This window comes from Limulus polyphemus, unplaced genomic scaffold, assembly GCF_000517525.1.
Source record: "Limulus polyphemus unplaced genomic scaffold, Limulus_polyphemus-2.1.2 Scaffold134, whole genome shotgun sequence".
Lineage (NCBI taxonomy): Eukaryota > Metazoa > Arthropoda > Merostomata > Xiphosura > Limulidae > Limulus > Limulus polyphemus.
The window spans coordinates 974,056-995,179 of NW_013665744.1; the positions used below are offsets into that span (position 1 = coordinate 974,056).

General features: G+C 30.0%; 2 protein-coding genes across 5 annotated transcripts in view; one reads left to right on the top strand and one right to left on the bottom strand.

Moving 5' to 3' along the window:
• The first annotated feature begins 3,281 nt into the window (after positions 1-3,281).
• Positions 3,282-10,553, top strand: LOC106473880 (adenylate kinase isoenzyme 6-like). The gene is made up of 4 exons (XM_013934568.2): positions 3,282-3,397; positions 6,883-7,034; positions 9,630-9,775; positions 10,273-10,553. Exons 1-4 carry the CDS (start codon positions 3,358-3,360, stop codon positions 10,466-10,468), a joined length of 534 nt encoding a protein of 177 aa, XP_013790022.1. The 5' UTR covers positions 3,282-3,357; the 3' UTR covers positions 10,469-10,553.
• Positions 10,554-10,688: 135 nt separating this feature from the next.
• Positions 10,689-21,124, bottom strand: part of LOC106473842 (mucosa-associated lymphoid tissue lymphoma translocation protein 1-like) — a 52,501-nt gene continuing 42,065 nt past the window's right edge. For all 4 annotated transcript variants that reach the window (XM_013934523.2, XM_022379241.1, XM_022379245.1 and 1 more), the window contains exons 12-15: positions 20,639-20,791; positions 18,325-18,497; positions 17,240-17,344; positions 10,689-14,142 (exon numbers count right to left, since the gene is read on the bottom strand). In XM_013934523.2, the coding sequence (XP_013789977.2) occupies positions 14,029-14,142; positions 17,240-17,344; positions 18,325-18,497; positions 20,639-20,791 (545 nt within the window). In that variant the 3' untranslated portion in view covers positions 10,689-14,028. The remainder of the gene's footprint in view (positions 14,143-17,239; positions 17,345-18,324; positions 18,498-20,638; positions 20,792-21,124) is intronic.

Consider the following 21,124-nt stretch of genomic DNA (forward strand, 5'->3'; position numbering starts at 1 on the left):
CCTGTTTTTGAAAAAGAAAAATTCTTCATGTAAACCCTAAAAAACGACAAAGCAGTTCAAATAAGTACCGGTACTAGTACCGCCTTCAAAAATAAGTTCGGGTACTCAGTACCTGTGGCTATCGGCAGCATTTCACCCCTGGTTTCAAGAAAGTTTAAACGATGTGATGCCAAAAGGCATAGGAGTGGAATATCTATAAAATCACCACTTTTATAACTATTCCTCGTCTTGGTATTTCCTTAGAAATTTATAAATTCACAAATTAACCACAATCCTTCAAATATGTCATATTTTATTTTGTAGTAACATATTATGTAGTAACATATTGTGAAACATCTGATTGACACGATTTTAAATTTTAAATATGAAATGTTATGCTTAGATAAAACGTTTTTGAAGTATTTTAATACTGGATTATAAGGTGGGTTAGTATTACATATAATTTAAGTGGAAAATATAAGATTTCCACTGGTTTCTTGCATTCCCATTACGGTAACAAAATATTTTATAAATTAAAAATCTGCTGAACAAAAGATGTACTATAGGCATTTTCAGCTCCAAAAATTGGGATATTCTTTCTCTGACTACCAGGCGTGTCAAAAGTTGATAATTCTTAAAGTTTGTTTGTTGTTAAGCGCAAAGCTACACAACGGACTATCTGTGCTGTGTCCACCATAGTTATCAAAATCTGGTTTTTATCTTTGTGACTACAGCACAGTCCACTGTGTAGCTTTGTGCTTAACAATAAAACAAACTAGCTAACAAACATTGTTTCAGTTTGGAGTCGTGTGGGAAGTGAACTATTTTGTGGGTAATAATTGAAAGGTTCCTTTGGCTGGGTACCAAATATAAACCAGTTCATTCCTGGTTGAGTAACTTCTGTATTTCAAGAGGACACTATCACTACATCAAATTTCTTGATATAAGGCTTTACTCTTTATTTTCACCCATATTTTCTTCTCTTCCAAAAAGCACCTTTCCACAGTAGAACTTCAGCGTAGTAGTACTTTTCTTTGTACCTTTCGGGCGGATTTCTGAGCATAACATCCACAGAAAACTTATTTTCCTTCCCAGTGTAATGAGTTTGGTGAGCAGTCAGTAGACTAGTTTTTCTTTTGGTCGGTAAGTCATGGTGTCATCGTCATCTCTAATTCATACAACCCACGGCTGGTGCTGAAAAATGTTTTTAATATTGTTCTTTTCTAGTCCTACTTAACTGTTATCCAGTGTCTAAATCTAAGGAACAAACCAATAAACACAATTTAGACTGTCCAGGCACTCGGTAAGGTGAGTAAGGAGAGTGAGGATTTTTACTTTCATGAAGTATATAAAGAACTTCGGTGTCTATTATGTCTTTTTATAAAGAATCACTGGTAATAATAACTTATTTTTTCGAAGTCTCAACAATCTATTCTAGTCAGCATTCCACCAATAGGTTGACTGGCTAGATATTAAGTAACTTGTAGCAGTCTGCATGAAACTGTTTGATAGATTGTGCCTCTCTGTTGATTTTATTTTTCTAAGTCTTCTATGCTTGTTTCTTTGGTCAAATAATGTGTCAAAATGACGAGTCTTAGCTTTCAATCAACATTTACAAACTGTCTCTGATATTTCGTCAACAAATGAACCAAAACCTGATATCTTCTGTATCATTTTCATTCTTTCTTTTCTTCTATCAAAGTTTGCACGATATAATAGTAGTTACTGTACCTATTGAACTAATCTCAATCTTGCTGTTTTTGGTTTCCAAAAGGTATCTTATATCATAAATCGTATTGTACAATGAAGTCTATAAGTGTTTACAGATCAGAACTACAGTGGCCACTCTTTCAGGAGTATCATCTATCTGAGTTGCAACAGATCAATTTCTAGTCACACTGGTTGTCTGTTTAAAATATCTTTTTGGATCTTGAAAATGCAGTCTGTTTTCTTGTGATTGAATTTTTGTTGCAGCAAGATATCATCACTCATTGCAGCTCACCACAACTTTGCATTAGAACATGATAGATGCAGCCAGTAGTTATAATTATGATAAGTCCAGTATCACAATTAAAAATATTGTATCGCTAAGATTAGCTCTCGAACTATATAGAACAAGGAGCTAAGGACAACAACATCAGAGAATAATTGAAAGTTTGTGGAGAAACTACAGTGAAGAACATATGATTATAAGTGAAAATTGAGCTTCACTGGCAAGATTGAAATTAGGTGGATTGAGGGCAATGGGTGTAGCAAAGCGTTTACTTTGTGACGCAAAGTCATCTAAAGTTCTATGAATCTGTCATCAAAACTCTGATGGTGGCTTTTCTTCTCTAACATATAGCATATACATACTAAAATGTCCAGTATAGTCCATTGTTTTAACTTTATTAGTGTTTTTCTTTTACACGATCCCAAACTCCTCCAGGAATAAAAAATACTTCCTCTTTGCTTTGAGTTTTGGATAATTATGGCGGGTTTGATAAAATCCAACATTCAAAAGAGTGACAGCTGGTTTACAAATAAAACCATCAATTGTATATTCATATTCAGAAATATTCCCTTTCAATAAATATCTTTGTTTAATTCAGTGATACTACGTTTAGACAAAGACTTCTCTTGTTTTGGCGTAAACTAAAAGAAACTCAGGTTACAGGGCTGATGAGTTTAACACTTCTGTTAATTGAGTAAAGTTGAGTTAATTAACTCTGCTTTTCAGGGGTCAAGGAACTCAAAGGTAATTTCTTACAACCTAAGCTCTCCACCCAGTTTTAAGACTCATCTTTATTATTTATAGATGTTAATATGACATTTTCTTTCTTTGTAATATACCTATACTTGACAACAGTTAATATTTTCACAGCAGTGTTTATCAGTTTTGTACGTTTATGTCACCCCCCCCCCCCAGTGAATCAGCCATATCAAACAAAACTTGTCACACATGCATCAGTAACAGTGGTGAGCAGTTAAACTTTTTCTCACCATGGGTATCGAACCTTGATTTGAGGGGGTTATAAACCGTGAAGCCGTGAAAAGAGTCGAACAGGAACTGAACATCGTTGAGGAGTCCGGCGTTGGCTGAGTCAGGAAGGTCGAATGGCCTGTTGCAGGAGCGTTACAGGAGCAGGAAGATCCAGACATGCACCACAACTGCTAGGGTCGTAACGCGTGTTTAGTTGTAATGGATTTGGCAGTGAAAGAAAATACTTTATTTATGTCGTTTGTAGTTGTTTTTATTAATTGATTTAATTGTTTTTAAAAGTTTTTAAATGTACACTCTCTCATTAATTAACAAGACTTAAGAAGACTAGTATCGCCCTCTCTTGATTAAATAGTTCTTGTAGTTGTACGATGCTGACTGCACGGAAGTAAATAATTATGAGTAGGACCAGAAGTTTACCAAATGTTCTTGTTACAGGTAACATTTTTTGTGTGTCATCGTTATAATAGCGGAATTTTGTGTAATTAATTCATACATTTTCTTGTTAATATTATCTATACATTAACGATTTAGTTATATCATATGGAAAGAAACCTTTGTAATTGCATTGTCATGAAAATGAGTGCGATGCGACACGTGGATGTCAACAGTGGCTCCAAGCTTTTAGGGTCTGTGGTTAGGCCTAAAGTAAACGATAATATTTTGCTAGATTACATCATTTAATGTAGAATAGTTTAAAATAACAGTTTGAGTTTTTCCGTTTTTGGCTCGAATATGTGATTGCTTTAGTTGTCAATTTTAAAAGTTAAATCAAAAAGTCCTTTTAAGTTTTATTTCATGTTTAATAATAAAAAATACATGTACTAATAGTAATATCCTGAGATCGAAAGGTTTTGTGTATATGGAAAGTCAGGCATTTTATGTTTTATGTTATCAGTTAAGAGGCATATAACATATTTTTTAATGCAATTGATTATTTTTGTCATTTTTTTCAGTTTATCAAAATATCAGCAAATATAATTAGTAATAGTATATTCTCATATGGGAACTATGATGTGTCTGAATATCCTTCTTATTTATAATTATCTGTCAGAGGAACGTTTTATTTTTTGTAATTTGTAATGTTTATTCGTGTCTGTATGTTGTAAATATCAGGATATTGAGAAATATGCCCCAACCTAAGCTGGATGCAGAGACTTTTAGCTCTTAATGCAAGTGTCATATCTCTGTGGACCAAGCATAACCTAGTGGTTAGCATACCAGACTGTGAACCCGAGAGTCCATTGTTTGTGTCCTGTTACCACAAAATTGAGCTCCCCACTTTGAAGCCATCTTTGGGTTATAAAATGATGATAAAATCCTACTATACAAATAAAGTAGCAAAGAATTGATGGTGGGTGATGTTGACAAGCTGTCAAGCTCCTAGTCTGTCAGTTCAAAATTAGGGCTGACTAGTACAGATAGTCCATGCGTAGTTTTGCAGAAATATCTAAAAACATAAAAACAAGAATTCAATTCAGGATAATATTTGACTTAGAACTTGGAGTCAACAGCACATCAGCCCCAAAACTTGGGATAGTAAATGAGATATGCATATAACACACATTTTTTTATTTATTTACTGTTCTTGGATACCCCTCAGGGATGAAAAACTACTTGTTGGTGATTGTTCAGGAGGCTAATAAATGTTGAATTTTATCATTTTCTTTTGCCTTTTTTTTATTAAATCAATCAGCAGTTTTAGCTAAGTGTAAGTGTTTGTGTCAGTACTCTTTTTCTGTCATCTAGATTTCACAAGAACAGTAAGCCAAGTTCTAGAGCTTGGAAGTGAGTTTAATCTGCTAATCAATTAATTATTGGGCACACTATCAATTATGATCAACTAATCAGTATTCTCATGAGGCTTGGCTATTTGGAATAATGAAAAATAGCAACAATCAGATATGCTCAGTTCAATTAATTGATTATTTGTATGATTTATGACACTAGTCAATTAAGCTATACAACATTTATTTGATTGTAAATAATAATGCAATATAATTACTTGGATATTTGGAAATACAAATTTTGATTATTTGATTTTTTCATGACTGACGTAATCATAATTTTGATTAATTATTTTATGTGACTAATCAATGCAGTTGATGCTGAAATATAACTGAATAATCAAATTAATTATTCATCTCTAGGTTATGTGTACTTTTTTAAGACTAAATTATGAAATTAATTTGATATAGTTTTATTTAAATATAGGTAGAAAATTTCTGTAAATTAATTCTTGAAGTTTTGGAACAACTTTTCAAAGTGTGAGAAAGAAACTTCTGCTCATCAAGAAATTTATTGTTAAACTTGGAAATAGTTTAGCAAGAAGATGGTTGTGTCTTTTAGCTTTCAAAAGTCTTAATCACTGGAAAATTATTGATGCTTGGAAGATTGGTTATGGGATCATAGTTTTTAAAAGTTGATGAAAGACTCAGAAATCTAGAAATTATGGGTGTATTAGTTTGACTTCTGTTATTTTTTTATTTAATTCTGTTGCAACAGGTTATTAAAAAAAAGCTTCTTGAAATTTGTCATTTGATAAGTATTTTTCAGCATGGCTTTAGAATGAGGATTTCTTACTTAACAAAATATTTGGATAAAAACACCATGCATGTCTTTGCTATTGTTTTTTTTTTCTTAAGATGTTACATAAAAGTTAAAATTGAAAAGTTAGATTGTGTTTTAATTGATGAAAAATTAAGAAGTTCCAAGAAAATATAGATATGGATATGATGGATAAAGTTATGAGAATATCATCTATTTTAGAAACTTGAGTTATCAAGAGTGCTTTTAACATGTTAACTCAATTTCTGTGGAGAATGAGCTTTGTTGATGCAGGTGTTAGCAGTTCAGATAATCTGCTTGTGGGTAGACCACTTGAGTGTCAAGATTAAAATGTGTTTATATGGGAAAGAAAAGTATTATGCTCCCACCCCTTTTTTATGGGTAGGGTATACAAGTTTTATATGCCCAGCTGTATACTTTTTCTTTGGTTAATTCCCAGTTTGTTATAAATTTATCATTATATTGCTGTATACAATTAGTAAAAATATGAGTTAATGATTGTTACAAAAGTATGTTGATGCAAAGGGCTATGTTTAGGTCTGTGGTTCCAAACTTCTTTCACTTCACAGACAGGCAAAATCTTTAGAGAAAGCTTTTTAGAGTATATGATCTATAGGAATGAAATGCATAAAATGTAGCTAGTTATGCAATAGAACTATAAAAAAGTTTGAAAGGATGTAGAATTTTTGTAATATTAATACTTATTCTAAAAAATTGTACATAATTTTAACTATCAGTATTGTATATTTTTCTTTTTTTTTTTCACTGAATAAATATTTTTGTGTATGTGCAAATATATTAAGTACAAGTTCAGAGTTTTAAAAGGAAATTAGTTGCATGGTGACAGGAAGGTAATTAACTTGGGAAAAGTTTACATTTTCAGACTGCCATTACGAAACATTTTTACATCAGTATAACTGCATGCTTGTAAAGTGTGTAGCTCTAAAAAATAAAAAGTTTTAAGCAAGAATAATGAAAAATGAATTTTAAGAGCAATAAAGAAGGCTAAGTTCTGTGCTATATAATCTCACTATATAAATATGAACTTCAGAAACATTTTCTTTGTAAAAGTTTTGATGATTAACATTATGTTCTGTGATAAAGATGTTATTTTTTATGAAAAAGAAACAATTTTCTTGCTGATGTGTATAAGCAAACAAGGTTCCTAAATGAAAACTAATTTCAAAGGATCTAATTTTGAGAAGAATGTTTCAGGATTTATCATCCATATGTCAAGCTACACTCAGATGTTTAAAAACAAAAATTTTATTAACTGTTATTACTTTTATTTATTGTATTTTTTTTCCTTTTGTTTTTAAAACTTATTGCAAACAACATAAACAATTTTCTTGCAGGAACTCCTGGCACAGGAAAGTCCACCTTATGTTCTGAAATCAGTCAGATTTCTGGGTTGGAATGGCTAAATATAGGAGAAATAGCAAAAGCTGGCCAGTTGTATGATGGTTATGATGAAGTGTTGGAATGTCCTGTCATTGATGAAGACCAGGTTTGATGTGGCCATTTTATCCTTTTTGTTTTTTTGAGCAGATATTTCTGGAGAGAAATTGTTCAATTTTAAGTACAGCATTAAAATCTTTTATTATCTATATTATGGAACAATATATATATTAAGAACAGCTATGATCAGTGAGTTGCCTTTTGAGGAGAGTACAAGATAAAATTTTGGTTGCTTCAGTTTTTGTTTGTCAGCTTTAAAACAAATTAATGGGGTAAATTACCCAGGAAGTTGGCTTGTCATTTATGTTAAGTCTGTTTTGGTAATCACTGTATGGACATTTAATATTTTGTTATAGAAGGAGCATTATACTTTATAATAACTTTACCTGAGCTTTACTGTTAAGATGTTAAATGCCAAAAGATGATATAGCAGTGAAACTATTAAGCCTGGAATCTGTAATGAATTAATTATACAACATGTAAAAACATCAGCAGTTGCAGTTCCATGATTTTTACCACGATTATTAAGCCTATGCATATTTATTTACCCAGACTTTCTGAAATATTAGGTATCTTTACAACTTCATAATGGTTTAGCATTTGTATTTATGAATTATATCAAATGCTGAGCTTTTTAATAAGTCACATTTATTGGCATGTAGTGTATATATCTGAAATACATCTGAAACCACTAACGAATGGGTTAAACTTGTGTAGTTTTCAATATGATTTGAAAAAAATTGGTATTAAGAATTAATAACATTGGTTGAACTGGGAAATAAGTGAAACTTGCTAGTTACTTAACCATCAAACTAATTAGTTATTCTTATATAAGATGGCTGTAAAAACATTGATTATTCTTATAGCTGAGAAAACAACTTATAAAGCAAAATATCAGGTTTTGATACAAATGTTGGCAGAGCACAGATAGCCCATTTTGTGGCTTTTTATTTAACAATAAACAGACAGAATGGTAATATTTAATTTTCTTGAATAATTAGAATGATCAAAAATAGTAATAATTGGAAACCCTATTATTAGTTTTCTGAATATTTTTGTGTTATGACACTAATTGATTAAAGTGAATAAACTCGAATTAGTAAAAAAATAATGAAAAGATCATAATGTCAATATTTTTATTATTTTCATGTCATTGATTTTATCGTAATTATGATTACTGGATAGTTGGATTATACAAAAAATACTAATAATTGGAAATACTAGTTGATTTTTTGTAACATTGATTGATTTAATCATAATTTCAATTAAGTTATTTTACACTAACCAATACTCCTGGGTGATCAATTAATTGCCCAGCTCTTAAACATTACAAAAAACAAAATCAATAACAGGTCCCTTGGCAATATGAAATATTTGTATTCATGAGATTAAAAAAAATACCCAGTGTTGGCTACCTAGTATATTAAAGTGATGACCATCCCTGTTTAACTGATAATGATTTTGTGAAATAACTTTAATGAAGACTTGAACCCTAGATCAATGATCTGAAACAAATGTTTTACCAACTTAACTAGAAGGCCTCAAGTCCCAACCAAACAATTTCTCACTCTTGTAATTAAAATATTTCTCCCATTTAGAACAAGACTTATCACTAAGCCTACAGCTCCACTTGGACTCTTAAATTCAGATGGTCTTCAAAGGTGTAATAATCCCTAGCTGCACCAATCAATGCGAGAAGCTGTATATTTGGGAGTCGAGTCTTATTACCTTACATTCTACTCTTAAAATGGTGGTGCTAGCTATTGTTTCCTTCATTTGTGGCAAACTTCATAAAATCTTTACACATTACTCCTTACTATCACTTAAGAATAATTTTTATAATGATTTAGAATATTTTATTAGATGTTTCTCAATATGTTCAAATTTTATAGAATCTAGCAATAAAATCTTATTGTGCAAAGAAATTAACTATTTTATCTTGTTTATACCAACCGTACTTACATTGGTCCTGACATGTGAAATGTTTATTACAGAGAAATACACATGTATATAGAAATATGGCCATGCAATGTTTTGTCCTTCTATTTAAGTCATCATCAGGCAACAGGAAACAATGAAGTACGATGGTTTTTGTGATTACTGAAATGTTTTTATACTATTCATTGCCAGTGACATCCACATATTGCATCACATTGAATAATTTTGGTTTTTTTGCCCATTACATACCACACTCAATGTATAAAACCAACCAAAACTTTAGTTAAAATCACTCATTTTACATGAAGTAGCATGTCAGTAATTAGTTAATTGCAATATAAATGATATTTTACTGTATGTAACTACTACTGAATATATTAGGGATCTTGTTAGCTTTAACTAACAGTTATGGATGCACAACTAATTTAGTTCTTAAATAGTTCAAAAAGCTGACGGGACACATTTGCTTCATATTTATAAATTAGCAGCAAAAGGGTAGCAGATCCTGAATGTGGAACATTGTATTTTATTATATATTTTGTCTTTATCTTCTTGTTATAATATAACTGCTTTTTTCTAAAAATAAATGTCAATTTACAATTCATACTATTTTTCCCATTTAAAAAAACATTGATCAACTATTCATGGAAATTTTTTATTTAGGAAGCAGATTTATAGAGTAAGAATTTGTTTTTGTTTACTGTAGATGGTTGATGAACTTGAAGATAAAATGACAGATGGTGGAAAGATAATTGATTATCATGGATGTGACTTCTTTCCTCAGCGTTGGTTTGATGTTGTTTTCGTTCTTAGGACTAATAACACAATACTGTATGACAGACTTGCCACAAGGTTGGTAATCAAAAGTAGTTTTATTCATATTATAGATGAAGAGTCTTTCCATTCAAAGTATTTATAAAGGTAGCTAAGTAAATCTTTAGTATGGATTTACATGAAAAGTTGGATATAGTTTATATTCTGGATTTTGAACAGTTTTTAAGAAAAAAAAATTGACAAAAAAAAAACTCCTATTAAGTGGTCAAAAGTGTAGTTCTAGGCTTAGAAATTGATACTTAATCTTTTTAATTTTAATCTGGTAATGAATAAAGCCATATCAAAAAATTATGGGTCTTGCAGATTGCCTGCATCATTTGATACCACATTGAAAAAACTAACTTTTAATGTCCTAGATAACTTATAAATGTTGAAGTGCACTGTCATTAACAACAAAGCTTCAAGAATCAAAAAGAGAATTGCAGATGGAGAAGGAACAGAATAAAAAAATATCAAATTTTTATAATGATAAAAATACTAGAGAAAAATTGATATTGTTTGAATAAATATTCCAGGGGCTACCGAGGACATAAACTTGAAAGCAATATCGAATGCGAGATTTTTCAAACTCTGCTTGATGAGGCAAAAGAATCATACAACTCTCAAATAGTGTATGAGTTACAAAGCAACACACCCGATGATCTGGAAGATAATATTGAGAAGATAAGCCAGTGGATTAACCAGTGGAAAATCCAGAACAGTCATCAATAGTGTGACTTTTTTTTTATGTAATATAAAATTGTGTACCATAATCACTCATTAAAACTTAAAATAAAGTTTCTATTTGCAATTTAAAGCATTTATTTTGTTTATTTGGAGTCCCATTTTTAGAAAGTATATGCGAAAATTTGTGTAGCAGCCATTACTAGGTAGTAATACTAAAGGATACATAGTACTTCATCAATATAATGTAAAATTTTGGTCCTTATTGTTTTATTAGTACTTCACATTTGAACAAGTAAATTACATGTGAAGTTAAATATTTTGGTTGATCCTTAATTAGTAGTACCAATTTATATATATGAATCACATAACACTCATAGTGCTATACATCTCACAGAAACATCCACATATTGCAGTTTCTTACAAACCTTTTTTTTTATCCACATACAATTCAAACATTTGTATTTTGTAAGACAGATCATAACAAATGTCAAGTTTGAATACTTTTTTTGCTCAAAGTTGTACTTACACAACTATGTGTAACAACTTGTGGAGTTGAATATCAGGCTCATTAGAAATAAAACTAACTAAGATTGAAGGCAATTTATACCGAATTGTTAATCAATTGTACACTGCTATGCATTTAGTTCATTACCATGGAAAATATAAATTATGTCCTTTGTAACTTAAGATACTGACTTATCAAATGTGTAATGCTAAAAACTTTGTACTTTACTGGCTGCATCAGCAACATTGTAGTTGAAAGTAATCTTGTAATTTACAAAATACATTTTGTGCTTTCAAATGCTGACTTGTATAGTTCACATTGTCATACAGAGGTGCTTTCTCTTTTTGCCTCTTAATTTGGGACATTGAATGTTTACATACTGCATAAAAATCTTGGTTATTATACTGGTTTTTCATGGTCACATGCCCAAGTCAAAAGAGGATAGAAATTAACATTGCATTAAAGAACTTAAAAACTAGTGTTATATATAAATATATAACACCAATGTTCCAAAAGTTAATTGTTTTTATTTCAACTGGAGATAATACATACCTGAACCATAATAAAAATATATCGTTCTCTTTTTTTTACATGTAATAAATTGTGCAATAACAAATGCAAATTTTACAAATCCACAATAACAGTAATAAGCCTTTTTGTCCTACTCCCTTGATTTATACTCAGAAGCCAAGCAGGTAGTATTAATATTTCAACCCATAACAAAATGGTCACGTTTCTAGTATACACCCAAATAAAGCAACTATAATATAGTAACCAGAGAGCTCAGGTCACAGTTAGCATAATAAAATCTAGTTTCACCTCAGTGGTGTTCATAGGGATTAACTGGAGAACAAAATACAGAAGTTCAGGAGGCACCATTAAAGTACAGTGTTCTTGATGAAATAGCAAGAGCCTGCATTAAAACATCACCCACTGAAATATACTCAGTCTACAGGTAGTTTAGCAGACCATTAGACATGCAAGACAGACCTCAAGATGTCCATACTAAACAAAGCTTACTCATAAAAGTTCGGAGGCAGCTTGAATGGGTAGTGAAAGAAACTATTATAAATGTACAATGTTTTGACAAGATTGAGACAAAACATTGCACATCACATAATTTTTTTTACAGAATATTAGTAGTTGTTCTTCTAAGTCACTACTATTAACATAAAATTAGAAACAAAAAGGAAAACAATAATAATATTAACCACTATTACATAATCTTGTTGAAACATTGTACATGTATAATAAAGTTTTTTTCATTACCCATTCAAGCAGTCTCCACACTTTTATTTTCCAAAAAGTGGGTTTCTCATCATCAAAGCTTACTCACGTTTACTCCACAGTTACACCAATTCAAGTGGATAATATCCACTCAAGGAACTGCAGCAGTCTTCTGCCTGAGAATGTTCAATTTCTGGTTTTCCTACAATTCAAATTTCCACTCAATAACTTAATATTTTAAACATAGTTTTATTCTAAACTTGTAACTTACTGAGTGTAACATTTTCAGAAGAAGTAACATCACCAATGACTAGAGTTCAGTACTGGTTATAATTTCTTGATCATGTAACAACACATTTTTTATGCTTTTTATATTTTTAAGAAAATAATGATGGGTGTAAAAAATCAATTTTTAAAGGGTTTTCATTTCTCAGTACTTTGCATCTCAAATGTTTTTTAAACAGAATGTACGCCCCCTCATAAAGTGAGTTATTATGCGCTCCAACTACAATTTTATGTCAGTCTTTCACTTATATGTAAAGACAGTTGTATTGAGAAATAAATAAAAAAAATATTTAAATCAGTATTGAGACCTTTTTCAAGATAACTGACAGAATTAATAAACTTCAACGCTTTGACATTTTTTATTGATGTTCATAATGTGGGTAAGATTTTGTAGGATCCACCATTCTATTTTTTAAACAGCATTCAGAAAGAACCTAAAGCCTGGTGATGGTAATTATTCAAATATCAACAAATAACTGAACAGGATAGAACCACTACTGAAAAGAACATTAATATATGTTGTTCCAGCAACAAACAAGATGTAAGAATCAAAGAGAATCGCAATTAAGAAACTAAAATCAATATTAGTGAATGTAGTAATGATTAAAAAAATTAATTGTATGTCATTATCAATGACTTAGAAGAATAACTACTAATGTCCTGTAAAAAAATTAATAGCTGAACTCCAGTTTTACTGTAACGTGCTACCTAACTATATTTAATTAAATTCTAGTGTTAATAAGTTAGCAAACTAAGATTCTTTAAGTGTTGAAATTTTCTGTGGAAAAATTATAGTTAAGAAAAAACTGTTCATGTATCTTTAAGACCAACATATATTACTTTTTCACGTTAAGACTTTTATCACAAAGTACATATTTTATTTAAAATGATAATTGAATGAAATCAACTGTGTTAACTATTATTAAACTTAAAAACCTATAAAGGTTACATTGTGTTAACAACTTCATTAAATTTTACATACATTTCACTTTTATTTATAGTTAAAAACCAAATTTGTTCTCAAGGTCAATGAATTACTTACAACATCACAAGTTATGAATAAATCTTAAATAAAGAATTAAAATGAAAGGTATTAATCCCACAAATACATTAATAAAAAACAAATCTTAGATCCTATGACTAGTAAGTACTTTTAATACTCATTTCTTATATTAATATTATTTCAAGAACAAGTAAAATGTTATAAAGGATTATCTTAGATACGAGTTTGAAAGTCATAATAATACTTATGCAGTAAATGCTAATAAAATATTAGTCTAAATGTTGCCTTGAATTTTTTGGCAGTGAAAGCAAAGGTATTCAATTAGAACTTCACACTATGACTTTTAAAAAACTAAATCATGGCTAGAAAAACTTGTATAAAAAAAGATTTAACATATGTTGAAAATATATAAGCATAAAACTACTCTGGCTTTATAGGTTATCCACTGCTAACTTTTACCTTGTTAAGTTAATTGTTCTCTTTGCTTACACAATACATGAGGAGTTTCCATACTCTTCAACCAAAAATAATGAAGGTTGATGAAAATCAACAGATAATGCTGCGTTTAGCTTGAATGTTCAGAAATCAACTAGTTCTCCAAAATTCAGCTTTTGTGATCAATGGATCTTGAACACACATGTTTACTTCCCACAATTTTAAGTTCCGATGGTAAAGAACAATTTGAAGATTCAAAGGAGCCTACAAGAGATAAAAAACAACAACAAAAAACATTAATAATTGTAATAACACTTGTGAAAGGATTTTACAGCAGAAGTGATTGTGTGAAGAGTTCTAACACAAAAGAATTATGAATGATTATAGATACAAAAACAACAAGATCCACTACTTAATACATCTTGGAAACAAAGAACAACCACAAACATTATAAGTGAATAAAAAACATTAACAATCCATATTTTAATACTTTTCATGGGCTTAACTCATTCTTTCTCTTCCAAACATTATTCTAAATGTAATATATTTCACTTAAATTGCTTCTCTTTTCAGGTTTGATTTGTTATGAAAACAATGCTTTGCACAGTGCTATGTCACCAATGAATTGTTCTTAATTCTAGTTAATATCAAGCCCAATTGTGTGGTATAGAGATGAACAATTTGTATTTGTCAGTAGAAAAAAACAAAACAATATAACTCATATTTCATGAAAATACCACAATCATATAACACACAAACAAAAGAGGAAATAGTAATTTGTAAAAACTTTTCTTGGAACAATATCAGTGGTCTAAAGTGAATTATTATAAATTATAGAGTACAGCCTACTATCCTTTTTTTTTTCACTAAAGTTTCTAATTATTAATATTAACTTCTGATCAGAGGAAGCTACCTACTTTGAGAAAACTAAAATCACCCCAGTAATGAGTATAGCTAATTATATATACTTTTTTTACATTCCTACTGATAAATATTAGAATGTATTGTTTCATCAGTTGAGTACCTACATTGATGATAATATTTTGGCCAAAACTTTGGACAATCTTTTTTAAAATGTCTTGTGACGAATGAAAAATTCATTAACCCTGTCAGAATGGTCTTGTAACTACCATGAAAGTATACATACTGTATCTCTGAAGTACTTTTGTCTTCGTGAAATTTGGCAAAAATTTAGTAAACATGATAAGTATTTTGTACAGAAAAAATAAGATTTTTTAATGAAGTATTTTTACTGAAAATGTGTCCTTGAATAAATGAAGGCAGAGTGCTGACTGTTCTGAATGCAAAGTGATTTTCATGTTAAGATTAAAAATACTTTATCTGAAAATTATGAAATTTAATTTGCATAATCTGTAAGACCTCCTAAATAAATATCCAACTTTTTTTGTAAAACTTTATATTTTATCTGTTATTTTCTCTACCCTAATTTTATATCCATTCGGTCAATTTGATCGACCTCATAACCAACATAAAAAATACAAAAAAAAAATCAAATTTACCCTTTTTTCTATCTACAATGACTGTAACATGAAACTAAATTTTTTTTATCCTAAATAACCCAGAACTTGTAACAGTATACATATGTTTAAACTTAATTTTATTGTTCTGTTGCCCCTTGAACTAATAACCCTGCCACATAAGTTATGACTCATTTAGCAAATGTGTAGCTCATGTTACCATATCAAATTATGTAATGCACGAGCTGAAGAATATTTATTATTATTATTTTCCATTATTTTATCTAGACTAATAAGTTTCTGATTTTTACATTTTAGTTACTTTTATAATAATAATAACACATAAAAAACAACAAATATAATACTTACCTTGGCCCTCATGTTTTGTTCCTGTCGACTATTGATGTAAATTAAGCCTACTTTTTTTATACTAATGGTATTACTACACTAAATAATTTTTATTCGATTAAATAATGAACTAAGAACAATATCCTATAACTATCATAATTTATCTGGCTTTCTAACTGTGTGATAAGAGCCTTTAAAAATTCTGATAAGCTTGCTAATATGAATACTGTGAGAAAAAGCTACAAACTGAAAGCAAAATAGACAATTATCTGTACAGAAAACAACATAATATAATAGCATTTATAGCATAAAACTTTGACTTTCTATTTCTTATAAATAATATAGCATAAAACATCAGAGAGAACTATTGGCATTTTGTGAAAGAGAATGTGACAGATAGGTGTGGAAAGTGGATCAGATTTTCTAGTTTATGGCTGTGTAAACAAATAAGGTAGAAGGCTATAAAAATTATACTTTGTGTTAGTAATATCTATATTATAATGAGTAATTTATGTTATATTCCATACTTCTCATAGAGGTGGTGAATGAATGAGAAAGGAAGAAATACCTAAAGAACAAATGTCACAATTCTCATATGAGGAGAGATTAAAAATTTCTTTAAATAATTCCTTGTAAAATTAAGAACTTAAAACTTACATAACATCCAAATTTGATTTACTATCTAAGTTGTGATGCCAAATTTATTTGTATACGATGATAATAAAGTAGTTTAATTAAAATTTTAATGTAACTCTCTAAAAAGTCATCAGTTTAATTTTAGTGGAGTCTGACCAACATCCAAGATAAACTGCTATGGCGCAAGTTACTGGTCAGGTGTTGAGTAAAGTAGCAGGACACTACCAACAGTGTAGTTACAAACTAATGTTTATGAAGATCAAATGAAGACCTGAATCATAAAGAATAAAGCTTGATTAATGGTATTCTAAGTAAAATATAGCATTGTTAGATGTAATAAAAATAAGATTGATATATTCAACATACTATGCGGTGTGTTTAACATAATTAAACCAATTTTGCCTAATGCCCGTCACTTAACAAAACATATGGAGCAGGAAAAAAAGAAGTAAGAAATAAAGTTAAATCTTCTGTAAAAGTTCTTGGAAGGAGTCCTCAGTAAGCCTTTTCCTGAAATAGAGCCAGTGATAAAGTACAGGAACTTATTTTGGATGACTTTAAAATACCCTTTTGTTTCCTCTCAAACTCATACAAGGAGAAAGCATGCACTCCCTTTCTCTTACTTCACTTTAATTTACACTTTGCATCTTTTTTTGTTAACTTATTATCTTCTACATGCTACTCTTCATTCATCATTAGAACAGTACATTCATGATGTTAGAAAAACATGTAGGTTCAAGAAGTCTTGATAAAAATGAATAAAAAATATATATATATATCACTCATTCAGTTACACCACCATTTTAAGTTTGCCTCTGAAGAAGAAAGTCCACCTTTCGAAAGTGCTCAGGTTATAGGGTTTTTATTCATTTCTATTAGAAAAGTACATTTATTCTTACCTGAAGAATTTGAAGACTGGTGATGGTGAAGACTGTTTCAAGGTCATAAGAAGTAGTCTGAATGATCTTCACACGGTTTCTATCACAATTAACTTCAGCTGAATTCTGCATTAAAAGTTATATTACTATGATGGTTAAAGCTCTTGCAGCTTTCAATTTTGCCAAACATGTATTTAACAATTATGAAGTTAAATGTACGGTAAATGTTACATACAATAAATAAATAAATATATATCAAAAATAGCAAAATCAGCCAATATATTCAGTACAGAAAATATCACTGATAAGAAAGAAAAACCATACTGAAACAATCAAATTATGTAGTAATGGCTTAATTAACTTTTTTTAATAAACAATGCCCTATATTTTTTCCTTACTATTTGACTACTTGTACTGTAAATAATTAACAGAAGTTCCCTGTTATGTTAAACTTAAAACCTGTTTATTGTCGAATATACTGAGTATAATATTTATAGTTACAACATTTCACCAAGTTAATCTGGCATCATCATCAGGTACAACAACCACAATACATAAAAATTTGTTCAAAACAATAACTTCAATTTATAACACGGATTGTTTAACAGTAGTTGCCCCCCCCCCTCAGTCCCAACTTTCATTTCTCAAAATGTTAAAAAAATGCAGTCTTCTTGTTCTATGAGACAAAAAAGAACTAACTGATCACCTATGTAAAACATGTTATTGGTATTTTCTGTAGCCATTGAGACTTTTTCTTTATTGTTATCATTTGCACATTCTATTGTTAAAAAAATGTATGCAGTTAAGAATATTGTAATAATATACATCTTTCCACATGATAAAAGTTAATAATCAAAAGATTTTTTCAAATAATGTCACTTTATATTCATTTTACACGTAAAACAGTTACTCTATAGTTAAATAGTTGCAGAACATAAGCACAATGTGCAGCTCCCCAATTCTTTGCTACCTGTTTAAATAGTGAAAAAAACAGCTATAAAATACAGTATTTAAAACTTATTATATTTTGCATGCATCTCTTAAACAAATATAAAATGTCAAAACAGTTGTTGACTATGTCTACTATACTCCCAAATTATACACACCTGTAGTATCATATCTATCTCAAAATCTTTCAATTTTTCTGCAGACTTTTCTTCCAATAAAAGTCTTATTATCACGTCCATAGTATTGCAGAAGGTATCCAAGTGTTTCCTGAACCATATCTCCAAAGAAACTCCATCTTCCTTGTTACTGAACTTACAGGGAGCTGGAGGTTCTGAAAAGCAGGAAAAAAGCTGAGCTCACTACACAGAGTTAACTTTTAGATATTGATAATGTTCTAACCTGTTCATCCAACAAGTAACCTTAATTTTAAGGTTGCCTAGAATCTCTGAAACTTATGTAAACATGATCATTACTAATTATACACATCATAAGGGACTATATTAAAATTATAACAGGCTAAACATGGTGTCTTATGACAAGTATAATTATAATCATGCTTCACCAGCTTGTAAAAAGCATTCATAACATAACATGATCATTACTAGTTTATAACTTATCCAGCAAAAAATAAAAGTTTATGCAATAAATACTTTTCTATGTGTGCAGCAAAAAAAAATTAGGAAGATTTTCAAGCTGTTGTGTAAAATTAATTTTTTTTATTCAGTATCTGATAAGCTCTGAATGAGAGTAAAGTATTTGTCAATTCACTGACAGCAAAGAGTTCACAAAAGCATGACTAATATATAACTGAGAATCTCATTCATTACTACTCCTCTCTGGAAGATTTGTAAAGAACCATTCACTAAAACAATTTTGGATAGATCAAAATCACTGTGGCAATTCAAGAATATACACAGTTATCTGATCACTGCAAAAACAAAAGATACATGAACTTAGTATGTGGAAGAAAAAGTGCAACAATTTGTTTCAAATGGCTTAAAAGAGTCATAAAACGTTATCCACAGATGTAAAAAACAACAACAGATGATCATGTGATCAGTGGGAAAAAGTAAAAAAAAAAATTAAGGTGAAGAATAGAACACAAGAATAGGATGAGATATGGAAAGAACTTGTACAAGTGAGTCTTTGCAGCTGACAAATCAGAAAACAGGTCACCATGCAGGTATTCCAAGAAAAAGCAGATGGATTCCTCAAATGGCTAGGTTACAAAAAGTAACACCACAGACCACATTTACAAATTTAGCATGACTTAAACCAGATTGAGCATGTTCCAAAATTAGAGCTCAGAAAACTTATTTTTGGAGATATGGAAAATATACTCTATAGGAGTATGACATGTAATATTCAGATCCTACAACACAATTGTTCACTGATAATCAATAACTGATAGGCAAGTTTAAAAATTATATTACTGTGATTAATTTCACAGAAGTATTTAAATTTTACATATAACTGGAAGTCTAGGCTAGTGTTAGCTTTATTTGTTTGACAACAACCCTTGCACTAATAGAACAACTTGTGGATTAGGTTTTAACCACACATACAGCAAAATGTAGTAGTCACTCACATAAGTTTACAAATTGTTTAAAGTTAGTGATACATTTTTAACCCCGTTATAGCGGCTCGTAGAATAGCTGTGATTTTTTTTTCAAGTAAAAACTTTTAGCTCATAGCTGCATCATCTCTTGACCAATTTAAGAGCTAATTTCAGTTTTGGACTCAGGAAGTCCAACCCTTTCAACTGATGTATTCGACCATGCCCAAAGATTAATTTACTCTAGTCCTGCCTAAAAGAATTTCAATTTGAGGGTAGGCTGGTAGAGATTGTGATTAGGAATAAAATTGAAATGGGTATACACATGCCACATACTTGGTATTGCTGGAGCACAAAAATATGATTAATAAAAAGGAAAGAAAAGTCTCATAGATTAATTTACTCTAGTTCTGCCTAAAAGAATTTCAAGTGCCACAACTATTGAGGATTCCCTCTTGTTTACCCTTAATAAGTTAATTTTCATTCAGCTTTTGTAAACTTACTGTTAGTTTTTCAATCATACATGAGACACAGGAAAAGATTTACATGTGAATGAGGGAGCTTTTTAATTTTTAAATTGCAGTGCCCTCTTTTGATGTAGTCAAATATTGTGTTATTCATTTGTAAGAATACTTCATATTTAAGTTTTTTTCTTTTAGGACACATCGACATGTTATAGTAAACTTCTTTATCAAAACCTACAGTTTCGAATACTGATATGTTCTGAATACTATAAATCTTATGTCCAAAATATTGACTTTACAAAAGTTAAACTGAAAATAACATATTTCACTCTGTGTTTATAATTCATTTAATAATCACAAGTTGTTACTTGATATTCTCTGTCTTAATTTTTCTTATTATGTTAAATCTAAATTAAGTCAGAGCAGATGTGAAAATATGGTTTAGTTACCAACCTGTAAGTTTTTGCCATTGGAGAAGTAGTGTTTTATAATTCTGATCATCAGAGGTGCTCCTATTCAGTGGATCAAGCAAGCTTAAACGTCGAGACAAGTTACATACCATCGAGGGATACTGCATCTCACTCACGTGCTCATCAAGCTCCATATCTACAATGTAGTAAAGAACAGATAAATCTTTGTGGTTCTAACTTCACGGAAAAATGCAATTACAATGCACATAATATATGAACAACAAATATCTTTAAACTGCTGTAAAAACAATTACATTTCATCCAAACAATCTACTTATGGTAAAGGATCAAGTGAATTACATAGAAAATTTTTTGCTGTTTGAAAATCAGTAGCCATTTTAAATCTGTAATGGACAAATTAAGAGGGATGTATGACAAAAACCTGTAGGGTCAAATGAGATTTTAATAATTTTTCTTTAGCCTAAAAAGTCTTAGAAATTTTGTACCACTGTAATAAGTACAAGAAATC

Excerpts from the sequence above, each read along its gene's own strand:
- LOC106473880 (XM_013934568.2), top strand. The coding sequence starts at position 3,358 with ATGAGTAGGACCAGAAGTTTACCAAATGTTCTTGTTACAG. Across the intron at positions 3,398-6,882 it reads ACCAAATGTTCTTGTTACAG|GAACTCCTGGCACAGGAAAG; the intron begins GTAACATTTTTT and ends ATTTTCTTGCAG. Across the intron at positions 9,776-10,272 it reads TATGACAGACTTGCCACAAG|GGGCTACCGAGGACATAAAC; the intron begins GTTGGTAATCAA and ends TAAATATTCCAG.